This window comes from Pelodiscus sinensis, chromosome 13 (genome assembly GCF_052426305.1).
Source record: "Pelodiscus sinensis isolate ZL-2025 chromosome 13, ASM5242630v1, whole genome shotgun sequence".
Lineage (NCBI taxonomy): Eukaryota > Metazoa > Chordata > Testudines > Trionychidae > Pelodiscus > Pelodiscus sinensis.
This window is the reverse complement of record NC_143064.1, coordinates 9,779,496-9,803,580: the sequence shown is the minus strand read 5'-3', so window position 1 is coordinate 9,803,580 and position 24,085 is coordinate 9,779,496. Positions and strand designations below refer to the sequence as shown.

At 44.7% G+C, this 24,085-nt stretch overlaps 1 protein-coding gene across 1 annotated transcript; it reads left to right on the top strand.

Moving 5' to 3' along the window:
* Nucleotides 1-297: 297 nt before the first annotated feature.
* On the top strand, nt 298-7,732 carry SLITRK2 (SLIT and NTRK like family member 2). Its single transcript, XM_075941070.2, has 2 exons — nt 298-1,047; nt 1,675-7,732. Exon 2 carries the CDS (start codon nt 1,718-1,720, stop codon nt 4,292-4,294), a length of 2,577 nt encoding a protein of 858 aa, XP_075797185.1. The 5' UTR covers nt 298-1,047; nt 1,675-1,717; the 3' UTR covers nt 4,295-7,732.
* The last annotated feature ends 16,353 nt before the right edge of the window (nt 7,733-24,085 follow it).

The window sequence follows — 24,085 nt, the reverse complement described above, 5'->3', positions numbered from 1 at the left end:
CCTCACAACCTGGTTAAATAGCAACACAGCCTCATCTAGCAGGCACCTAGGTCTTGCCAGGTACAGGCATTTTTCGGCCACAAGTCTCTCCATTTAACGTAAGAAACAGAGATCTGCTCTGGTAATACTACATCTTGGCACAGGTGCACTGGGAAACATCATGAATGATCGTGTCTTTTTTTTTTTTTTTTTGGTCCAGTTAAATCCCCCAAAGTTTTACCTTCTCAACAGACAAGTTCAGCCATCCTTTTACGTCAGTTAAAACTGTATCCAAGGCGCTGTGCTTAAGTGAATCCCCAACAACCCCGTTCTTTCTAGAGGCAGCCAAATGCCAGGCCGTAACACTGGCACTTTGGCAGCGCGGCTAGTCTAGCCGGTGTGAATGATCACATTATCTGTGGTTTCAGCCCTGGTCAGCTCTTGCCGGAGCGATTCCAAGCGGAGCTGGGGCTCTCGACACCCCTCTTGCCAGCGCCGCGGAGGGGGAGGGGTGCGCCTTTCCAGCCCGGACGTGGCTCTGCACCTCTCGCTGCATTGGAGGCAGAGGTAGGCACTAGGATTTGGGGAGGGTCGGGGCCAAAATTGGGCAGGATCCGGAGGCCAGATCCGGGTTTTTGCAGAACCTCCTCCTCCTCCTCCAGCCGCCAGCTCTTGGAGCGCAGCCGAAGCAGCTGGGCGCCTCTTGGACAGTGCGCCCGGGGGCAGAAGAGGGGCCAAACCCCTCCAGGATCCCGGCGAAGCTCCGGCTCTGGAGGGGGCCGTGCGCGCTGCGCCATCGCCGGCTGGGGGAGGCGGCGGGTTCCCCCCGCAAGAAGAGGCGTCCCCCGGCAGCCCCGACCCCCCCCCCCCCCCGGGCGTGACGTCAGCCCCAGCTAGGTCCGAGGGCAGCCTGCAAAAGCCTCGGGATTCAAAGCGCGCGGCGCACGGGCGGCAGCGCGAGCGGCTCCTCTCCCTGCCCAGCCCCCGGGGCCGAGCTCCGCGCGCCGCTGCTCTCCCGGCGGGATGCGGGTCGGGGCGCGGGCGGGGAGCCGGGGGCGCTCCTGATGTGTGAGTACCGCGGGGCGGCTCCGAGCAGGGCTCCGGCTGCCCGGCTTGGAGGCTGAGCGGGGCCGGGGGTCCCTGCCGCGGGGGTGCTGCGGGGCGGGAGGGTCCGGCGCATTCCCGGGTGCGGGGGGCAGGGCGAGCGGCCCCTGTGGCTAGTGGAAGGCGGGGGGCGGCGGGGGCTCTTGCCCTGATCTGCCCCCCCCCCATAAGTGCTGGGACGGGGGGGTGCAGGGGGGAGAGGGGGGGGGGGTTGCCCTGACCTGCTCCCTCCCTTCCCCATAGATGCTGGGAGAGGAGGAGCTGGAGCAAGGTGAGCTGCCCTGTGGCGAGTAGAAAGGGGGGGGGGGGGTTGCCCTGACCTGCTCCCTCCCTTCCCCATAGATGCTGGGAGAAGAGGAGCTGGAGCAAGGTGAGCTGCCCTGTGGCGAGTAGAAAGGGGGGGGGGGTTGCCCTGACCTGCTCCCTCCCTTCCCCATAGATGCTGGGAGAGGAGGAGCTGCAGCACCCCCTGGCCTGAGGTGGTTCCCATTGTATCCCCCCCCCCCACTGTACAAATTGTTCCCCCCCACCCCTGCCCTTTCCTGGCCTCCTTAATTGGGGTTCTCTTTCCCCTCCCCCACCCGCCTCCAGGTTTGCCTGTCGGTACCGGAGCTGGGACCCGCGGCGCCTAAAGATGCTGAAGGGGGTCTGGCTGCTCAGTGTGTTGACAGTGGCCGGGATCTCGCCCACGACGGAGAGCCGCAAGCCCGCCAAGGACATTTGCAGCAGGAGCCGCTGCCCCTGCGAGGAGAAGGAGAACGTGCTGAACATCAACTGCGAAAACAAAGGCTTCACCACCGTCAGCCTGCTGCAGCCACCCCCCTCCAAGATCTACCAGCTCTTCCTCAGCGGCAACGCCCTGACTCGCCTGCACCCCAATGAGTTCGTCAACTACTCCAACGCCGTGACCCTGCACCTGGGCAACAACGACATGCAGGAGATCCGCACCGGGGCTTTCAGCGGCCTGCGGACCCTCAAGAGGCTGCACCTCAACAACAACAGGCTGGAGGTGCTGCGGGAGGACACCTTCCTGGGCCTGGAGAGTCTGGAATACCTGCAGGCCGATTACAACTACATCAGCGCCATCGAGGCTGGAGCCTTCAGCCAGCTCAACAAGCTGAAAGTGCTCATCCTCAACGACAACCTCTTGCTGTCCCTGCCCAGCAACGTCTTCCGCTTTGTCCTGCTCACCCACCTGGACCTGAGGGGGAATCGGCTGAAGATGTTGCCTTTCGCTGGCGTCTTGGAGCACATTGGTGGGATCATGGAGATCCAGCTGGAGGAGAACCCTTGGAACTGCACCTGTGACCTGCTCCCCCTCAAGGCCTGGCTGGACACCATCACCGTCTTTGTCGGGGAGATCGTCTGCGAGACGCCCTTCCGGCTGCATGGGAAGGACGTGACCCAGCTCACCCGGCAAGACCTCTGCCCGAGGAGAAGTTCCAGTGACTCTCACCAGAGGGAGAAGCACCCTCCTCACTTAGACACGCACATTCAGAGGCTCTCACCCACGGCTAATCTTGGCATCAACCCCACCAGAGCCCCCAAAGCCAGCCGGCCACCCAAAATGAGGAACCGGCCAACGCCTCGGGTCACAGTGTCAAAAGACAGGCAGATTTTTGGACCCATCATGGTTTACCAGACCAAGTCCCCTGTGCCCATCACTTGCCCAACTGGCTGTGTCTGCACTTCACAAAGCTCCGACAATGGTCTAAATGTCAATTGCCAAGAGAAAAAGATCAGTAACATCTCCGATCTCCATCCCAAACCCACCAGTCCAAAGAAACTTTATCTTACAAGTAACTATCTACAGGTTGTTTATAAAACCGATCTCCTAGATTACAGCTCTCTGGATTTGTTACATTTGGGAAACAACAGGATCGCAGTGATACAGGAAGGTGCCTTTACAAACCTCACCAGTTTACGCCGACTTTATCTCAATGGCAATTACCTTGAAATTCTGTACCCTTCTATGTTCAGTGGACTTCAGAGCTTGCAGTATCTCTACTTAGAGTACAATGTCATTAAGGAAATCCTGCCACGGACCTTTGATGCCCTGAGCAACCTTCATCTGTTATTTCTGAACAACAACTTGCTGAGGTCTTTGCCTGATAATGTGTTTGGTGGAACTTCCCTCACTCGGCTCAATCTGAGAAACAACCACTTCTCACACTTGCCTGTGAGAGGAGTCCTTGACCAGCTCTCGGCTTTAATTCAGATAGACCTCCAAGAGAATCCGTGGGATTGCACGTGTGACATATTGGGGCTCAGGAATTGGATAGAGCATGCCACGGAGCAGAACAACCAGCAGTCAAGCCCCCCTGTCGTTATCAATGAGGTCATATGTGAGTCTCCAGCTAAGCATTCAGGAGAACATCTGAAACTCCTGAGCAAAGAGGCCATCTGTCCAGAGAACCCTAACTTGTCAGATTCTACTCTCTTCTCCATGAGTCATAACACAGACACACCAGTGTCCCTTAGTGTTTCGCCCAGCTCCTATCCAGAAATACACACTGAAGTTCCTCTCTCTGTCTTAATTTTAGGCTTGCTGGTTGTGTTTATCTTGTCTGTCTGTTTTGGGGCAGGCTTGTTTGTCTTTGTTCTGAAACGCCGAAAGGGAATGCCAAGCGTGCCCAACAGTGCAAACAACTTAGACATAAGTTCATTTCAGCTACAATATGGGTCTTACAACATGGAAAGCCACGATAAAACGGAAGGACACGTTTATAATTACATTCCCCCTCCTGTCGGGCAGATGTGCCAAAACCCAATCTACATGCAGAAGGAAGGAGATCCAGTTGCTTACTACAGGAATCTCCGTGAATTTAGCTATAGCAATCTTGACCACAAAAAGGAAGACTCAGCCAGTCTTGCATTTACAATCAGTGCCGCTGAATTGCTGGAAAAGCAGTCCTCGCTAAGGGAACCAGAGCTGCTGTATCAAAACATTGCAGAGAGAGTCAAGGAGCTCCCCAGTGGAGGGGTTGTTCATTATAACTTTTGCACCTTACCCAAAAGGCAGTTCGCCCCTTCCTATGAATCCAGACGCCAAAACCAGGACAGGATAAATAAAACTGTTTTGTATGGAACTCCCAGGAAATATTTTGCAGAACAGTCTAAACCCGAGCATCCTTTGCTGCAAGGAAAGCTACAAACTGAACCAGACTACCTCGAAGTTCTGGAAAAACAAACTGCAATCAGTCAGCTGTGAGGGTGGATATGGGGGGTGGGGTGGGGGAGGGAAAGCATTTTAAAAAGGTCTTAAAGTCAAACATGATGGGTATTGAGTTCTGAATGAATGGGATCTGTCACATTCTCAACATTTCCAGTTTTTAAATTCTGAAAACAAACACAACCCCTTATGCTATTCTGGGGGTGAGGTGTTGTTTTTGCAAAGGTACCTTTAAGTTATTTCTACATATTTCGTCCTTTTCCTCTCCCGTTACGAACTGTCTCTGCAAATGAATGTTTTGACAATAGATTTTTGCATAATTCTCTCTGTTTTTTAAGTTGGGAGGAAGGGAAACTTTCTTTTTTTTTTCAATTGAAACTGGAAAGGTAATGTATTATGTAGAAGATCTCCAAAGATCTTTTTCCTGGACTATAACTTTTTTTTTGTAAATAATAATATACAATACTGCTGTTTCAATGACAAGTATAGCCACTGGGCATCACTTTTTTGTGTTAAAGTGCCTTTGCACTTTAAGTACATTATTACTTAATTGTTGCTCTTAGCTTTGATAAATTGAACCTATTTTAATGTGTTGTATTTTTGAAATTAAAAAAAAATGTAAAATAGATCTATATGTCAGCTGCATTAAATCGAAAGTTCTTGCTTGATTTATAGGAAACCAGCCCTTATTTAAGGGAATGTAGTTCTAGGACTGTAAATTATTTGTTTTTTCCCCCCTCTGGGTTTGTTTTAAGCGATTCATTGAAATCAACTAAGAGGATTTAGCAATGGACTAGAGGTAATCAGCTGCCTCAGATGGGAGTAACAGTTCATTAATAAAAGACATTTAACATGACATCATAGTGAACTGAACAATTAATGTCCCTTCTTAATTCATTACACTGCAGCTCTAACACAGCCAATAATGTTCAGTGGTTTAAGATTATTTTCATACTTAATAAAACATTACTTGTAATATATATTTTCTGCATTAAATTAGATATTTTTATATACTTAACTGCAGAGTTTATTTTTCTAACTTCTTAATTGAAATTGCCCATTTGTTTTCTTGTCCAGCGTAGTACTTTCTTAATAAGCATGCTCACCAGCAGGGGCCGCCACACACCTCATTAAATACACAGTCACACATGTAAATGAATAAACGAACTTGGAGGGAGACTTCAAAGGTCAGATGAGAACCTAGTTCCCCTCAGTCCACTCAAGATTGATAGATGCATCATACCTTTCAGGAATGTGAATTATTTCATGTTTTCACTATCTAAATAAAAAGTAACAGTGCAACAGTCCTAAGCTAGTTGACAAATAACTCCTGTCATGTATAGTTGTTTAAATTTTTAGATGGCCTTATTGATTTATCAGTCGATTACGTTTTTATCTCAAGATGGGTTTTAATAAGTACATCAGTAAACATAACATAGTCAATATGTTTTCTGTTCTGCCTTTGACATGGGCTCCTGTTGCTCGAATCTTTACCTTAACATCTTCAATGTACATTTCTTTCCACCCTGGAGAATATTGAAACCATTTTAATTAACAAGTGAGATACACAAACTTTATAGAGCCTTAGTAGCCTGTAAATAATTTTTAGATTCAAACATTGTGTGATTTCAACAAACAGCCCTTATTTACAACAAAAAGTTTTGTTTTGTCTATTGTAAATCCTTATGCAACTGGGATGGTGATCTGCATATAAAGTAGGACAGCCTTTTCAATTCCTTATTAAAGCAATTGATGGAGTCTGAAAGAAGCACACTGTTTCCTTTTCATAAATAGGTTACTCCACATAATAATCCTTTATTATCATGCAGAGATTGAAGTGGACTCTGCTGGCTGATTTTTAAAGCTTTACTCTAACTAATGATATATTATCTGCAACTTTGAGGAATTTTAAGCAATAGAATTTTGGTTACAAATGACTACAATCTGTATTATTTTAATCAGGACTTTTGCCAAGAGGAAGTCGCTTTATATTTAAGATGTAAACAAGGTTTGCATGGATAGGATCAAATATATAGGATATTCTGCCAACTATTTTCTAGTGAGTTGTGTGCCATATGAATACATTAATATGCTAACATGTCAATTCTTTATGTTTAGAGATCGTAACTTCTATTGCTGCTCATTAGCTCAGGTTTAAAACTGAAGTGCTGCAATGAACCACTGAAGAATCAGTCTTCAGAATGATCTCATTTCAAGAAAGAGAAGTATTATCACATAAGTTGGAATATTTTCCTGGAATAGCATTCGTCTGGGGTGAGCTATTTATATGAGAGCTTCCAATAGTGTTGTCTTATGTCTGTGACACAGGATACAACTAAACGTATAGATTTGCTGAGAAAATTAGGAGAACTAGGTGTAGGGATTATTTCAAGTGACAGTTTTGTGAAGGGGTTTGTTGCAGTAACTCTAAGTTCCCTCTTAATACTGTTTGCAAAGACAGTTCTGGTACTGTTCTGTATCTGTAGTACTTTAGGAAATAGTCTTCTTCCCTCTCCCAAACAAAGCAGAACTAATTAAAAAGGTCTTTGTTTAGAAAAATGATTGAATGTCCTTGTCTGGTACAAATTGGGGGTTCAGTTCTGTAATGTTTAAGAATGACACGGGAGCATTCAGATTATGAATTCTTTTAGGAGTTATTTATGGATTAATTTTCATATTTGTTTTGCTTCCCTGAGTTTTGCACCTGGGTTGCTTTGATAGCAGAGAGAGACTTTTCAGATACTATTTTCATTTGCATTTTTCAGATCTATTAATATATTTTATTTAGTAAATGCATTTTGATTTGCCTCATCGGTGCAAACTTTAAAGACTTGTTTTGTTCAAGGATCTTGTTTGTTCTACTGTTATTAAACTTTAATTTTATTTGCAGCTTGCATAGGTTTGAGCGATTTCTTTTTAACAGTTACAGGGCTGTTTCTAATTGAGCAAGCTGTGCCTCTAAGCAGCTGCCCTGTGGAAGATCTGTAGGCCTCCCTAGTTACACAGACCAGTCTGCTGCTTCATTCTCCTAGGAGAGGATGCCTACATTAGCAGTAAGCTGCAAAAATCTCCCTGATTGATCGCTCCTTTCCAGAGCTCACTTGTGGAAAAGAGAGTTACCAAAGCAGTGGAAGACTCTCTATAAAATAAGTTGAAAAGAGTTTGTATTCCTGGTAAACTCGTGTATTTATAAAGGCTAACAGAATGGCCCCAGATTAAAGACAATGGGTGATCTAGGGTGCCATAGAAGTAAAACTATCTGTTTATAAAAAAAAGGATTGTCTGTTTTCCAAATTCATGGCTGCATACGTGTCTGTCTGGTTATAGAGCATTAAATCAATAGGGTTCCTAGGAAAGTCAGATCTGAATGAAATGATTAGAAGTTGGCCCACAATGTGCAGCTGGGGCAAAGAGGTTGAATGCAATCCCGATTTACACCCTGCACCCAAAGGAATAGGTATAAGGAAAGGTGTAAATGGGAATAGAATTTGGCCCATGGTTCCCTGGCAGGCATCTTCAAGGAGAAATTTGAATCCGTGTGTGATACACCTGTCTTTTCTGTTTGTTTATTGTTAAATACTCATTTGTTTTACAGGATGATAGACAGAGATACAATCACCAGTGTCCTTGGCATTTTCACTGGAGAAGGGCTGATAGTATCCCTGTTTTGTCCAGGTCCTAAATTGGGTAATTACAAGAGGCTGACACTGTAAACTCCCCTCCCACCTTCTTCCCCCACCCCTCCAAAAAGAAAAGGTTTGCACGAGGGCCACAATTAGCCATTTCTCACTCTGCTGCTTGTACCTTTCTGTAGCTTCTAAGTTGTCTGCTCCCTTTCTCCCTGAAGAGTCTATTCTCTTCCCAGTTGCTTCACCTCACCTCTCTTTGCCTTCTGAGCTGCCTAATCACCTTCTGCAAGCTTTTTCCCGGCCCGGATTCAAGTACTCCTCTCAGACTTAGCCTTCTGTGCTCTCCCCCTTTCTTCACACACAAGCTCCTTTGGTTCCCTATTTCCCTGTCACTGAATTTCAGCACTGAAAGGAATGATGCTGCCTGTGCCATCTAGTTCCCTCTCAATCAGCCTTCTTTGACAGGGACTGTGTGTGTCTTTCTTGGATGCTGCTGCCTAATCTTCATGGTAAACATGGGTATTAGCACTAGAGGGAGCTGCAAGTAGCAGTTTCCTTCCTCTGTCACTGTGTGGTCTTCAGCTGGAAAAAGCATCTAGCTCGCAAGCTTTAAAAACAAAGCTGCTCCAGCATCCACAGTGCATTTAACATGTGCTACCCCATCCAAAACCTGCTCTGCCTTTGCTGAGGGGCGTTTTAAATGGCGAACGCCATGATACTAATCAGAACCCACAGTAATTATGTTCTGCCTTCCTATTGTCCTCCTGCAATTTCAACTGGATGTTGAATTCTTTGTTTCCTTCCCTAAACTGTTGCCTGTGGTTGCTTTGTGCTGTTAAACATCTGCCTTATTCCACCCCTGAGGTGGCTGCATTTTGTTGATGGCTGAAGTGATCCCTATAGAGTTTGGCAGCTTTGGGATAAAAGCACTTACAGTATTCATTCTTTTTGAATCTACAGGGAGTTGCACATCTATCTTTTGTGTCTTTGTTTTTAGTTGATAAACAAAAAAAAAAACCCCGAGAAACCCATGTTTTTTCAGTTTAAAATTGTAAGCCATTTGTGTCAAGATAATGGCGTAAACAACCTGATCTGCAAAAATAAAACACTTTATAGAATGAATATTGACCTTGCATCAGAATAGAAATGCCATAATTTTAAACTGCTCATGAGTGAAATGAGGTACTGGAAATGTTAATGAAACTTTTTAGACTCTTCCAGGCTAATCACTGATACAGTTTGTGATTTCACATTTTACCACTATAGCAGATGGCAAATGTCAGTGAACAGAGGAGAAGAGGGCCTATTTACTAAAAAAATGCAGAGAAATAAACTTTTCTGAGAGAGATATTTTTGTTTGTTCTTTTTAAAAAAAATATTCTATAAGAGAAGTAGAAAAATGATTCTTTAGCAAGGGGATCATTCAGTCTGTTCGGACTATTGATCTCAGAGTTTTTTTCTGAGCATGAGGCCAATAATTTTTGACTATCTTTGTTTGTTTGTTTTGTTTTAAATCCTGGCTAATAAGAGAGGAGGATTAATGAGTGGGTTATTTTTTTCATTTGGAAGCGGATGATTGACATGTTTGTGAATACACTGAGTGGATCATTTTGAATAGAAGAAATTATGGAGAAGCAGTTGGCTTTTAATCATATTACAGACCAAAGAAGTTCAAGAATATTAGTAATGATTGAAATATGAGACAGCATAAAGTCTACTTTGTTGTTGAAATTATGAACAAAGTCACCCCTTTGACTACAGTAATGTCTTTCATTACATAGTGTTTGGTATCTGGATAGATGAAATTAGAAGGCAGATAAACTTCATTTATCCTAAAGAACATTCATGTAATTGAAGTGTTTTGGGAGATGCACTGTTTTTATTGTTTATTGCTTGCTTGTTTATTACACTACAATGTCTACAAATATAGCTTTATTGTTACTGTTGGCAGTAGATGTCTAGTAACCATAATACAGTTACCAAGAACAAACCTAGTCTGGATATTTTCCAAGTCACTCATTAATATGCTTTTAAAAATGCCATAAATAAACTACTTGTAGTAGGTCCTGTTGTCTGTTCACTTCTAAGGGTCTTAATTGAAGCCATCTTTTTCAAAAGGGCACATGTACATGTTTCTCTCCTACTGTAATCAAATTAATATGTGCTGTTTTTTAGGAAACAAGACCAGTAGGTAATATACTTGCTGACCTTGAAAGTAAAGATCAAGAGCATAACTGTTGCCATTTTGAAATTGAAGTGATTAGCTTTTGTCTTTGCAAGCAGTAGTGATAACTTGTACAAAATGTATTCTGAAATGTTTGCAGTACCAAACGCAGGTTTCTCTCTTGGTGCAGAAACAAGTATAGACTTGTGTTTCATCTGTATTGATTCTCTGTATTTTCTCATCTCACCATAACCCTTGCTCTCGAGTGCAGAAGTGTTTAATGCTAATTACAGTGGGACAATTTGAGGAATGCTGATTTTGTTCAAGCTCGTACAGTGAGTGCATACAGACCTGTGATAGCTATCTCCTTATGAGATTTTAATTGTTTCCATAAGAAGGACAGAGGTATTTTCTCTTGAGATTACAGATCATTTTATGTTGTTTTGGTTTCCTTTTTGAGTGTCACTCCACTGAAATGGCTTGCATGAACTAAACTGTTTCTCCTGCTTCCTCCATTTCATTAATAAGTCGGTTTATGTCCATTCATTAGTTGGATATTTTCAGGTCAGAGAAAAGAGTCTGTGAGAACTGTGAAGATTAATGATGAATATGTAAATTCACAAATGAAAAGAAAAAGTGTTATATGTGGACAAGTTTATAGCATAGTTTGGTTTTGGCCCCTGTTCTGACCTCAGTTATACACGTATAAATCCAGAGTAACTCCATTAGCTTTGAGTCTGAGGGTACGTCTAAACAGTGTTGCTCTTTCAGGATACCGGAAGTATCCCAAAATAGCAATGCTGCAACTTTAAAAGCACCTGTTATTTCCCAAAATAGCAGGTGTGCTATTTCTGCATCCTAAATCCTCGTTCCACGAGGATTAAAGGGATTTGTTGGAATAGTGCCTTATTTTGAAATTTGGCGCTGTGTACACAGTGCCAGTTTTCAAAACAGACTCTTTTGATTTAGACTCAGAACAAGCTACGCAATTTGCGTAGCATAAATTGCGTAGCTTATTCCTACAGAAGGGTGCTGTCTAGACACATCCTGAGTAACATCAGTGGTGTTACCTTATATTTATTCCTGGTGGAAGTATGATCAGAATGTGTCCAATAACAGGTAGTCATGAAAATGTATCTTACCCTCTTCAGGGGAGGGAGGAAAGAAAAAACAATGTTGATGCTTTTTTGCGCCAAACATTTTAAATTTGACAGGCTTAGAAGCCTGTGCTTGTCCATTTGACTCGTGTAACTTAATGCAATGTGGCTGAAATTCACAGCCTTGTGTAAACAACCAGCACCAGAGATTATGTGCAAAAGTGTAATTTGGCCCTCTGCCAATGTCTAAATTCCATCAGTATGCACAATATTTTAAGGAAGCACCTGCTAAGGACTGCAAGCTCTTTTCCTCCCTTTTCCAGGTGAGAATGTTTATCTAGAAGTGCTGAAAAATTTGTTGTTATATCATGGAGAAGGCATCTTAAAATGACATTTATGCTTATGCATTTCTCTACTGTTACAGTCTTATGATCCATTCCTTCTCCCGCCCCGCCCCCCAACTTTGAATTGCGGGGTTAAATGTGAGAATGATGGAGAATTTGCTTATCGTTTGACCTCAGCCATTTCCCGTCAATGGAGAGAAAAAATTTTGAATGACTGTTAGCTTTTTTCCTTTAATTTCACCCCATCGTACATGGATTTGTGGCTCTTTTGTTTTGTTGAATTAATACTTCTCGGCAGAGATTCTTACATTTGATGAGGCTATTTGGGTTGTGCATTAAGCCAGCTTTGTGTTTTTCCTTGTCAGAGCACACTGACTGCAATGGCTCAAACTCATGCAAAGAGAAGAAAAAAAATCTGAACCGTGTCTGCTCTGGCTCCAGTTGAAATTGATCCTAAAACTCTAATTGACTTCCAGGAAAGCTGGATTGGGCCCTAAACTGAAATATATTTGTTTTACTGCAGTCAAATGCACCACTTAAAATTCCATCTACATTTTTCCAGCTAACAATCAACTGAACACAGTTTCAATTTATGTAAATCTAGAATCAATACAGTTACTCCTGATTTAGACGAGAGTCACTGAGATCAGGTTCTCTGAATGTTTTCATTGTCAGATGAGGTAGCCTACTTACTTTCCTATTTATTTCCATCCATTTCACTGACCCTGAAAGTTCGCAGTATCTTTCTATAAGGGGCCGATTTTGCTTGTGAACTCAAGATCATTTACTCTTTCAGTAAAAGTTAAGCAAACCTGACCAATGAGATTCTTGGTTGTATTCTTGCCAGTCAGGACAAGTGGAATCTTATCCTCTCTCGTCTCATTCTGCCTCATAAGTGGCCAAGTTCATCACCAGGGAAACTGACCCTTGGACAAACTCAGGGTGAGTTTCCGAAACTCATTGATCCACTCCAGTGAGCAAAGAACTCCACTGACAAGCTTTGCCATTCTTATCAGCCCTAACTGTTGTGTTCTGCTGAGCTTTTGCATCCATTCAAATGTATTTTGACTTGAAGCATAAATACACTGGTAAATACCTAAAAGAACCTTGTAACTTTCAGTTGCTGTGGCTCTTTACAATAGGAGGGAGGGAGTATTTCAAATTGTCTCTGCTTTTCCAAAGGTTTTTAGTTGCTGATTAAGATCGTTAGTGAACCAAAAGAAAAACCAACAACATTTTCATCTGTTTTTAAGAAAGTAAATTGGCTCTTACTTGCCTGAACTACCAAGATGCTAGAAAATGAGGCTATTAGGAAGCTAAGGCCTTTCACATGGATTGCAAAACCAGCCAACTTCAATGCCTATTTGAGAACATTTTTAAAAGGAAAAGAATAAACTTAGGCTGATCTTCTGAAAGGAATTTGGAGACTCAGTTCTTTTAAGTGGCTACAAAATCTGAGTCTAAAGTTATGATACTCGATATACAGCAGTTTGCACAGAGCCACTGCACATGTGAATAGACAATATCTGGGGAAATGCCTAATGCTATAATTTACACTTTAATTAGCGGTGTAGTTTTTCTTGTTTATGTATTCCTAAACCATATTTACCATAGACTCTAACTTATAAGCTGTTTACTGGAGCTGAGTGGATAATTCTTATTTAGTAATATAGTTCCTTTTTTTGTAGTACAGTTGCAAATTGTTCACGAGCAGCTTATGATTTTCTTAGCTTCCTGTTGTTCACCAAATGTTTATGAATAATTTTTGGGATGTAGAGTTATCCTCATGAGCAGCTCATAGTAAGTATTCATTATCTGAAGGGTCAGTTGTCTTGATCTACTGGTGAAAAGTGTATTATTATTGATTCCTACCTCAGGTGCCTTTGGGCCTTATGCTTTTATCCACTATGCACCCTTAGCCAAATAATTCATACCCTTTTGTGTCTTATCTCAGTGTTAGAACGTGGTGTATTAATTTCACATTTCTTTCTTTTTTAAAGATTAATAAGAGTTTGTGGAGGTATCTCTTCATGGAGACAAGTAGCTCCTGTTGTAGAGGAAAAATAGTATATGGAAAAGAAATAGAGACCTTTCTGCAACTTTTTTGTATGCTATTTTTAATCCCTCTCTCTCTCTCTCTCTCTGGGTATGTCTACACTACCACCCTCGTTCGAACTACAGTGGTTAATGTAGGCAACCACCTACATTGTAGGATTTGAATTTCCCAGGCTTCATTTGCATATTGCCGGGTGCTGCCATTTTTAAAACGAGGTGTAACGGTAGTTCAGAATAGGAAGCCTAATCCGAACTACCTAGTTCGTGCCGCGTGTAGCCGCGGGCACAGAGTCCGAACTAGCGGACATTTAAAAATGGCAGCGCCCGGCAATATGCAAATGAAGCCCGGGAAATTCAAATCCCGGGCTTCATTTGCAACTCCGGTTGCCTACATTAACCACCCTAGTTCGAACTAGGGTGGTAGTGTAGACATACCCTTTCTCTCTCTGCTTTAGGTGCCCTAGCCTAGACTCTCACCCTCCCCATTGCTGCCCTAAAGTGGTGTTTCCCAAATGGTGGGTCCTGGCCCAGCAGCAGCTCAGAGGAAAATTCTAGATTGGTTGTGGGCCTAATGTGGATGAGAGACCTCAGGGGAGGGTTGGAGAGTGAGCCTATCCTACTTACCTCATGGTGGTGGCTTCTGTTCTTTGGAACTGGGCCTGGCTTTCCATTCTGGTTGTTATCACTTGATACATGGACCCACAGTGCCCCTCAGGTTTGGACCGATCACCCCTCCATCACAACAGGGAGTGGAGTGTTGGCTGAGTCCAGGGTGGGCCTGTTCTCCTACTCTTTCCCTCTTCTCTCTGGGGCCTTTTGTACACACCATGCCAGGATTAGGGCTGCTAGGGGAGAGGGTGCTGTTTTGGGTAGTTTAGGTGAGGAGGAAGAGGGCGTTGGCCTATGATTTTACAAAATACTTCAGTGGGTCACCTGAGTGAAAAGTTGGCGAGCCCCTGCCTTGTTGGCGTCCTTTCAGTTTATAGCCCAACAGTGGTTCTCAAATCATTTTCTTCTGTACAGAGTAACGTTACCAGCTGAACACAGCATCCATGCTGGAAAATGAGGTAAAAGTAGAACAGAGTGAGAGAGGCTGTTGCTGAAAAGGTAGCTTGACTCTTGGAGGGTAGAGTTTGGCCCCTTACTTCTGCCTCATTGCCATTCTCAGTAACCTCTCCTCTCTTCCTGGCCCCGAAAGGTGCTTTACTTTTGTGTCCCAGCTCCCTTGCCCATTTTCCCTGATCCCCTGAATGCCATGTACATGGACGACTGTGGGTGTGTATATGTATACACACACTGTTGGGGGTTATGCATTGTTGTCAAATAATCAAAAAGGCCCAACCAAAATCCATCTTTGGTCTCCAGTCATATTTGAAGAAGACACATGAATGGTGAAATACCTCTTGATTGGCCAGCAGTTCGGCACTGCTGATAGTTTGTGTTTGTACATTTGTGGTTATATGTGTCACGGTGTAAATTATATGTTAATAGCGAAGTTAAGGTCGTGCAAGGGTGAGAGATGAACCCAAGCCACAAAATTCAGATCCTGATTAATTTCTTTGCAAGGCTGAGTAAATCTAGAACAGGGGTGGAGAACTTAAGTCCCAGGGGCCAGATGTGGCCCCTAGCTTGCCTAGATCTCACCCCCAAGACTAAGGGCCCCCTCCCGCATTGGGGCTGGAGCACACAAAATCTACTAGGCTGGACCCCCCTAGGCTCTGATGTGCAGGGGGAATTTGGGGAGTATCTTTCTCCTTCTCATTCAGGGGCCACATCAGTGAGGGTGACGGTTTTTGTTTTTGTTTCTAACTTGTGTGCATCCCCTGACTAATTTTTTTCTATGGGTCAATGGCCCCTGACCCAAAAAGGTTCCCCATCCCTGATCTAGAGTTCTGGGGTGGTCTCTTTATGTAAGGTCTGATTCAGGGATCTACTGAATTCCATGGAGTCTTTCCATTCAATTATGTGGGACCAGGATTTCATCCACAGTAGCGAGAAACGTCATTGGGATTTAGATCAAACCCATGAAGATATTGGCCAGCCATACAATTCTGATCCAGGTTCAGGCCCCAAACCCCTCCAAAATGTTGTGGTGTTTGGCACGGGGCTTTGGTTTGGACCCATTTCTAGCGGAAACAGGGGTTTTTAAGCCTATGCGTGTGAGACTGTTTGTTAGGCAGTGTGAATGATGTCATTTTTCTGCTGATTGCTCTGAGCTGTGTACTATTACATTCATTTTTCTTTCCAGCTAAGATGAAGCTGTTTAGTGGCAGTTTGTGTAAAATCTATAAGATCCATTTTACCCCACAGGATATTTCTAACACTGCAAGGTGTGCTGGCCAGTGCCTTTTCTGTACAAGCAGAAAAGTGTGAAATACAAAAGCTCATATAAAAGCTCAAGTTGTTTATTCAAATGCAAACTCTGTGTAAGCTTTTAGAAAAATCTTGATCAAGTATTGAAAATATGGAGGAGTTGTTTTGATATCTATTTTACATTTTTTTTCCATAAAGACTTAATGTGGGATAGTATTGTTATCTAAGAGTTTGTTTGGTTTCCTTCCCTCCCATCTTCCTCCTTTCCATTCACTTAATTTCTAAGGTAGCGATAAAACAAATAGGGAATTGGATCTTATAAAGTAAACAACTGTTTGTGATTAAGTTGTTCTGTGTTTGAACAATATTTGTGTAGCATTCAGCGCTTGGATGTTTGACATTTGTTCCTAATCCTTCTGTCATCATAGTAAAGGGCAAAAGGCCCCTTGACGTTAATACGAACATGATTGAGGCCTTAAAATAACAAGTGTGTATGACATGGTTGAGAATGTGAGAGAGAGCCAATGCTGTATTTGCTGTGCAGGCAAAAATTGTGTGTGTGTGTGTGTGTGTGTGTGTGTGAGAGAGAGAGAGAGAGAGAGAGAGAGAGAGAGAGAGAGGCTGTTTACTCAGTCTAGCTTCAATCCAGTTGACTTCATTCACTCACTGCTAATTTACAATAGCTCCAGATCTGTCCCACTTTCTACTTGCAATTTATACTTTGATGCCCAGTCTCCTACCTATAAGTAACTAAATATTTATATAAATGCCATACCAACATTCTTAGCAATGCAGTGAAATGTTATTCATTTGTATGCTGGTCGTTTGTAACCCTGAAAGGTTACAAGGACTTCTGGATCTTTGAGCCTCTGCCATCTAAAATGGTAATCCTGGGATCCTCAGCAGCTAATTGTTTTTACGATACAAGCAAGTAGTTTATAGCATTAAAATTGCCTCTTGTCAATACATTTTGTCATTTGGTTATTTACAAAAGTCATTCATTCTCAAAGGGTCTTGCAAGATATTAGCAAGAGAGCAGGTTATATCTTTTTGTTGTATATTTGGGGCTATACGCTCACATTTGTAGAGTTGAGGTATTTAACACATCCCTTCTACTTTGGGGTCTGATTCTTTAGTGGAATATTGTCCCCATCTATGACACTAAAGATGCATTCAAAGGAACCATGCAGTGGAATCTGAGCCTGATGTGCAGGACGAGTGGAGTTATGTTCAGAGTTCCATGGATTCAAGCTTAGTTACAACTTACTGTTTTGTGGTCAGCGAGGGAGCCGTCTTGAGCACCTAGCATATCGCCTTCATATCATGCAGCTATTTGTACCATGTTACAGAATCAGGCTTGCTCTTTTCACAATGAATAGTGTGTCTGTATTCCTACAGATAACACATCTGATCACCAGTTTTAGCAAATGTTCTATGTTGTTTTTTCTTCCCTTTTCTTAGTGAAGAACTGGCTGACTTTTGGGGGGGGCTCCATTCAGTACTTTCTACAGGGAAAATTGGAGTCATACTTCCCCACATGTAGGGATGCTGATCACTGAAATCAACTTCTTTCTTTTTATTTCCTCTAAATAAAGCAAAGTTCCAAGGGGGGGAAAGAAAGACTTTTGCACATTCTGGAATGATACAAGTACAAGTCAGGAATAATTGAAAATAGTTTTGATCATCCCTTGAAATCCTACATTAAGCAGTTTTGCTAACACTAAAAGACTTTCCCTGGAAGCTTTTGATTTATTTTACAATGTGTAGAAAGCTTCTTTTCTTCCTTGCTAGGCTCTTACCCTGCCAATAGATACTTGTTCCCTAAATAGCATTGAAATGAAAGTTTGAAGTAGTCCACTTTTCTCCCTTTAACCAACTTGGTAAACACGGCGTGTCATGACGAGGGCTGTGTTAATCTTCCGAGTTTTGCTTTGTGAAAAAACCACAAAAAAACTGAGAAAGTTGTAAACATTGCAAAATTAGCAAAAGTCGCACAGAGAAGGCTGAATAACACTCATTTGCCATCATTGCAAGGAGGCTGAATAGTGTTACTGGCATTTCGCTCTTGGTGGAGATTTCAAATGAATAATGTCCTCACAAATTGTATCACTTTATAAATACGAACTTGTAAATATTGAAAAAAACACAGGGCCAGATTATCAACATCTATAAGGCAGTATAATACAGGTTGGACCTCCCTGGTCTGGTACCCACAAAACCTGACTGGTGCCAGACAAGAGATTTTGCTGGACTAGGGGAAGTAATTACTGGCCTCCCTGCTAAGGTTGTTAAATGTCGATTAATCAGTTTATCGAAATTCCATCGACTACTTGATTATTCGATAATGGGGGCACTCTGCTGTGTCTCTGTCTTTGAAATGTACAAGAGCTGCTTGGGACTCTTGTACATTTCAAAGAGAGAGGCGCAGCAGCAGGGGACCCTACACCAGCGGAGCTGCTTTGATCTCTACTAGCACGGGTGCTCCACTATACCTCTACCTCCCCTGCCACCCTCCCCCGTGTAGATGGTGCTAGAGGGATCCCTAACCCAACCCTCCAATGTATCCAATGTATCTATCTCTCTCCCTAGCCTAGTGTTCTTAGGGGGAATGTTGCTTGTCCAGAGACTCCCAGTTTATAGAGGTGCAACCTGTGGGATATTTTCAATGGAATTAGGTAGATTTATGCCTTCTGACCATTTATCTCTGCTAATCTAAATGCAGAACTGATAGCTTGGTAAAAAGCATTGGGCTAAGGACCTCTAGCCTAACTGGGAAGTACTGCAGCAAAGAAAGAAAAAGCAGGTGTAAACAGCACTCTTAAGAGTGCAAGATATCCCATCCAGAGAGAGTACTATAAATCTGCTGGTATCCTCCTGATTTAGTTTATTCTACAGAATAGCCAGTCATTGCTACTGTGGGAAAGCTAATATATATGAGAGACCCTTCTGCAGGAGCAAACATTAAGATAACTGTTGAAACTCTCCAAAGAAAGGAGGAACCAAGCAGGTGTCCAAAGGTGGAGCTTCTGAGATAAGGACTGTCAGCCTGATTACAGTTCTCTGAATGGCCTGGCTGCTGTTTCTCTTGAGAGTTCTGGATGATGTTGCTGTTGGACCAGTAGGAAGAGCAACAAGATCGCAATTTAGGCTGCAGTGTTTTCTGCCCCTACTCCTCAGTTTGAGTCAGATTTTATACACTATGGCTGCGTCTAGACTACATCCCTTTTTCGTAAAAGAGATGTAAATTAGACGTATCGCAATTGCTAATGCAGCGGGGATTTAAATCTTCCCCGCTTCACTAGCATAAAAATGGCTGCCGCTTTTTTTCGGCACAGAGCTTTGCCGGAAAAAAGCGCCAGTCTAGACGTGGATTTTGCGGAAAATAAAGCCTTTTCTGAAAGATCCCTTATCCCTTATGGGTCTTAGGAATAAGGGATCTTTCGGGAAAGGCTTTATTTTCTGCAAGATCCTCATCTAGACTGGCGCTTTTTTCCGGCAAAGCTCCGTGCCGAAAAAAAGCGGCAGCCATTTTTATGCTAGTGAAGCGGGGGAGATTTAAATTCCCGCTTCATTAGCAATTGCGATACGTCTAATTTACATCCCTTTTACGAAAAAGGGATGTAGTCTAGACGTAGCCTATGAGTATCGCCACTAAAATCAGTGAGACCATTCATGAAAAATTTCTTAGCAAGTAAGAGCGGCAAAATCTGGCCCAGTATTTACTGTAAGGGCTGGATTGCTACTTGGACTGCATGCCTGGATATGTCTATACTTCAAACTATGAATTTGAAATAGTTATTTCAAATTAGCTTAATTCGAATTAACGCATCTAGACAAAAACTAAATTGAAATAGGAATTTTCTAATTCGAAATAGCGCGTCCACATTGAGTGGACCCTGAATCGAAGGTAAGGCTGGCCGGAACCAGAGCTGGCAGGGCATCAGGGTTGGACTTAGTGTGTGGGGATGCTGCCCCAGGCTATCCGAGGTCTGTGCTTAAAGGGACCGACCCCCCCATCCCGGACGGACAGTTCTCAGGTTTCTCTGCTTGCTGGTCTACCTCGCTGAGGAACAGAAAAGCATTTGTGTCTTGGAGTTCTCTGCTTGTCCTCACTCGGGACACCCTAGCACTCTGCAACATGGAGACAGAGCTGCCCCTAGGCACTCTGGTGTGTCTTGTGGACGTGTTGCCATCAGCCTGGTTGCACTTTCTGCAGGCTGCCATCCGGGAGGTCCATCGGGGGGGCTGTCAGTACCTAGGGGGCTCTACGGGAGAGCTTCCGCCCTGAGGAGCACTAACAGTCTCCGTGGTCTGCCTCACTGGGGGCTTGTGCCTCATTCCTCCCTCATGTCCTTCCACTTACCCCTCCCGAACCCTTCTTCCTGATGTCAAATAAAATACACCTATTTTCAAAAATAGAAACTGTCTTAATTTAACACAATGGGGGGGGTGAACCTCGGGGGAGACTGGGAAAAGGAGGCGGGAGAGGGCAGGAGAGAGGGTAGGAGAGGGGAGGGGGAAAACTTGGAGGATGGAGCAGGAAGGGGGAAGCAAGGGGAAAAGGGGGAGGGGAAGCTCAGGGCTCATGGTTGGGGGTCTTGCCAGGCCACTTGTCTCCCAGCACGGCGGGTGCGGAGGCCTCGGCGTCCCCGGGGGGATGGGATGGAGGGTGTGGAGGTTGAGGTGGGGGGTGTGGAGGATGAGGAGGGAGAGGCGGAAGGGGGAGAAAGAGTGGGAGGAGCATCAGGCGCGGGAGTGGCACGAGGCAGCATACTCTGCACCAGAGCCTGCAGATGGTGACAGATGGCACGACCCTGGACAAGCAGCTCTGGCTGGAACTCCTGTTCGTCCTGCACCTGCTGCTCCATGATGCAGGTCTGGCCTTGCAGGGCCGCCAGGTGCCGCTGATGGTACCCCTGCCATGTTGCGGTGGTCCTGCGGAGCCCTCGGGTGTGAGAGCATGTCCCGGGTGGGGTGGTGCGCCCTGCACGTGCATGTGGTATGGCTGTGGAGAAAGAAGAGAAGTGGTCAGTTCTCTTTGGGGACACAGTGGATGAAGCCCAGCCCCCCTCTGCAAGGTGAGGATGACTGTTCCCTGCACCATCAGAGCCGTTGTGCTTGCCCAAAGGCCATGTTTGGAATGTCCAGTTATCCCTGGGAGTGGGAGGTGCCCCGAGACCGCACCCAGGCCCCTGTGCTGTGTATAGTGCGGCTGAGGTGGGGGGAGATGTCCCTGCCTCTGTGTAGAGGGTGTGTGTGAAGGGAGGGCATCCTGCTGTGTCCTGCCCCGGGGTCAGGAGCGTGTCAGGTCTCTTCACACACACATGTGCCTATCAGGCCACAGCCCCTGGGTGTCATGCAGCTGGAGCCACCTGCCCAAGGGTGGTATGGCACGTGCCCACATGAGCACATGGCTGCGTGATCTGTGGGAGGCATGGCCCACGTACGCGATCTCTGGTCTCCCTCCTCGCATCTCACCCGGGTAGGGGACAGTGCTGGCACTTACCTGGTATGGCCTCCTTGGACGACCCTGCCGACTCCAGTGCCAGAACAGCCGATGGTGGCCCCTCTGGTGTGCCCAGGTCAGCGCCCTCAGCCCCCAGCTCGCTGCCCCCTGGGCTGGCGCAGACCACCCTGCCCCCCTCCCCGAGGATTTGGTTGAGGGCAGGGAAGTAGGGTCAGGTATCAGCCCCTGCTGCGGCACCACCCCTGATACTCCTGCCCCGGCATACTCCTGCTGCAGCTCCTTGATTTTGAGGTGCACCTGCTCCTGGGTGTGCCTGTGTCCCTTGCAGGCTATGGTGGTCGCTATGCGGCCATAGGCAGCCGTGTTCCTCTGACTAGTGCAGAGATCATGGACATTGGGGGCCTCAAGGAGGTCCATGATCTCCACACTGGTCCACGAGGACACGCGCCTTCTACAGTCCCTGGCTGGCCGCTGGGGGGACTGGGCGGGGGACGGCTGGCTACCACTGTCTGCCATTGTGTGGCCATTGGGTGAGGGTCTGTGGCTGCTGGCAGGCCTGGCTCTGGCACGTGCCCAGTGGCCAGACTCTACCCCTTTAAGGGCCCCGGGGCTGGGGGAGAGCAGAAGAGTTTTCCTGGTTGTGCCCAGAGTGGCCACCAGGGGAAACTGTAAGGGCTGGAGGCCCCCCTATTTTGAATTAAGTGTCTACACAGCACTTAATTCAAAATAGCTATTTCAAATGTAGCATTATTCCTTGTAGAATGAGGTTTACCAAATTCGAAATAGTGGTTTGCACGTATATTGACGTTAATTCAAAATAACTGCTGTTATTTCGAATTCACTTTGTAGTGTAGACATACCCCCTGAGAAGGGTGTAAAGGAAACAAGTATACCATTCCATTGCTGCGGCTGGGGATGGCTGGGGACAGGCATGCAGGTGAATTCCCTTGGAGGATTGGAGATTACAGCTTCACAGAGACGCAGGGTTGAGTTTATAACGTATTCACCCATACAATGTGTCCTAGACCAAAGTGGCTTTATTTCCTCCAGAGCACCCACAAAATCAAGCCAGACCTATGTAAAAAAACAAAACAGAACAAAACAAACCTGAAAAAAAAAATCTAGTCTGCAGAACTCGGTAGGGGAATGTTCAAAGAACCGGCATGTCTAGTGTGAGAGAAAGTCCACTTTGTCCCAAATATATGAACAGGAAATTCCTATAGATCTGAGTTGTTTAGCTGGGACTCTCTGGTGACCGCAAGATTCAAAGAACTGATGAGTTCTATCTTCTTCACTCCGTGTCTCCTGAAGTGCATCTCAATGATGGAAAGAGCTCTGGATTATTCCTGCTCCTGGAATAAAGTGGGTCTTATTGCCCCATCAATTTTTAAGCAGAGCTTCCCCACTGGAATCAATGCTTGATTTGTGCTTGATAACCGTAATATAATAAGGTCTGTTTAGCTTCCAGTAGAATTGGAGCTCTCTAGGCCCAATGGGGCAGTGTTTTACACTGTCTGTAACAGAACAGGAAGAAAATTAGACTATTGCAATTACAGCGAAGCGTTATTGGGCTGATAAAATTGAAGGACTGCCTGTCTACATAGACGTTCACAGACAGTGGGTGTTTTATTTCCCTCTTACTTTTTTTTTTTTTGGCCATTCAGCAACTGATTTTAATTGTCTTTGCTGCCAGACTATATCATGATTATGTAAAGTTGGATTTTCAGTGTTGTGGCTATGTTGATCCCAGGTTGTTTGAGAAGCAAGGTGGATGCGCACTCTATATCTCCCCATTCTCAAAGGAAACTGGAGTACTATCTTCCAAAAAGGTGATCTGGGAGCTTGAATTCATTTTTGCTGGGACACTAAAAGTTATGGACTCAGAAAATACATAAGATGTATTATGCCTTATTACAATACTAACCCACTCTCCACAGCCGCAGAATGGTCTTTTGGAACTAGGGCTGTCAAGTGATTAAACATTTTTATCACAATTAATTGCACTATTAATTGCGTGCACATCCCCTTTGAAACACCACCCTGGTGTTTCAACGAGACAGCGCTGCATGGAGCCCAGGATCAGCTGGAGGCCCCAGTTGAACCCAGGCTTCATGCAGCACTCTTTGATCCGGGGATCAGCTGTTTGGTGGCTGCCCCTTTAAAACACTGCCTCTGGCATTTCAAAGGGATAGCCTCCCAGGAGCCTCGGGTCAGTTGGAGACTGCCCAGCTGATCCCAGGGTTCTGGGGTCAGCTGGGGACTCCCAGCTGATCCTGGGTTCTTGGAGCGGCACTTCAAAGGGGCAATGCAGCATTAATGCCTGTGATTAACTCATTAAAAAATGAACATGTTAATCCTGCCCTGCATTAATCACAGGCGTTAACACATGTGAATTGACAGCACTACTTGGAACATGTGTTAACTTCTTACGCCTTTGTATTTAGTTGTGACACTGCATACCTTTCCCAGACCGGAAGCAGAACAGCTCTGTGTATGTTTGAAAGCAGGTTCAATAATAGTGTCATCCACTATGTCTCTCGATATGTAGTTAGACTCATTTGCCCAACCAATGAAACAAAGAAATTAAAATAAGACAGAGAGAGACATATATTTGGGCGATTAAGCTGGAAACAGGCAAGCCTTCCTGTCTAGTATGTTGTGTAGATGCTCCTTCATCCAATTGAGGATCCTCCCCACACCTGCCTTCAGAAAGTAAGTGGGGTTAAAATAAGTCTAAGTCTCCTGTAGGAATGGCTGGATC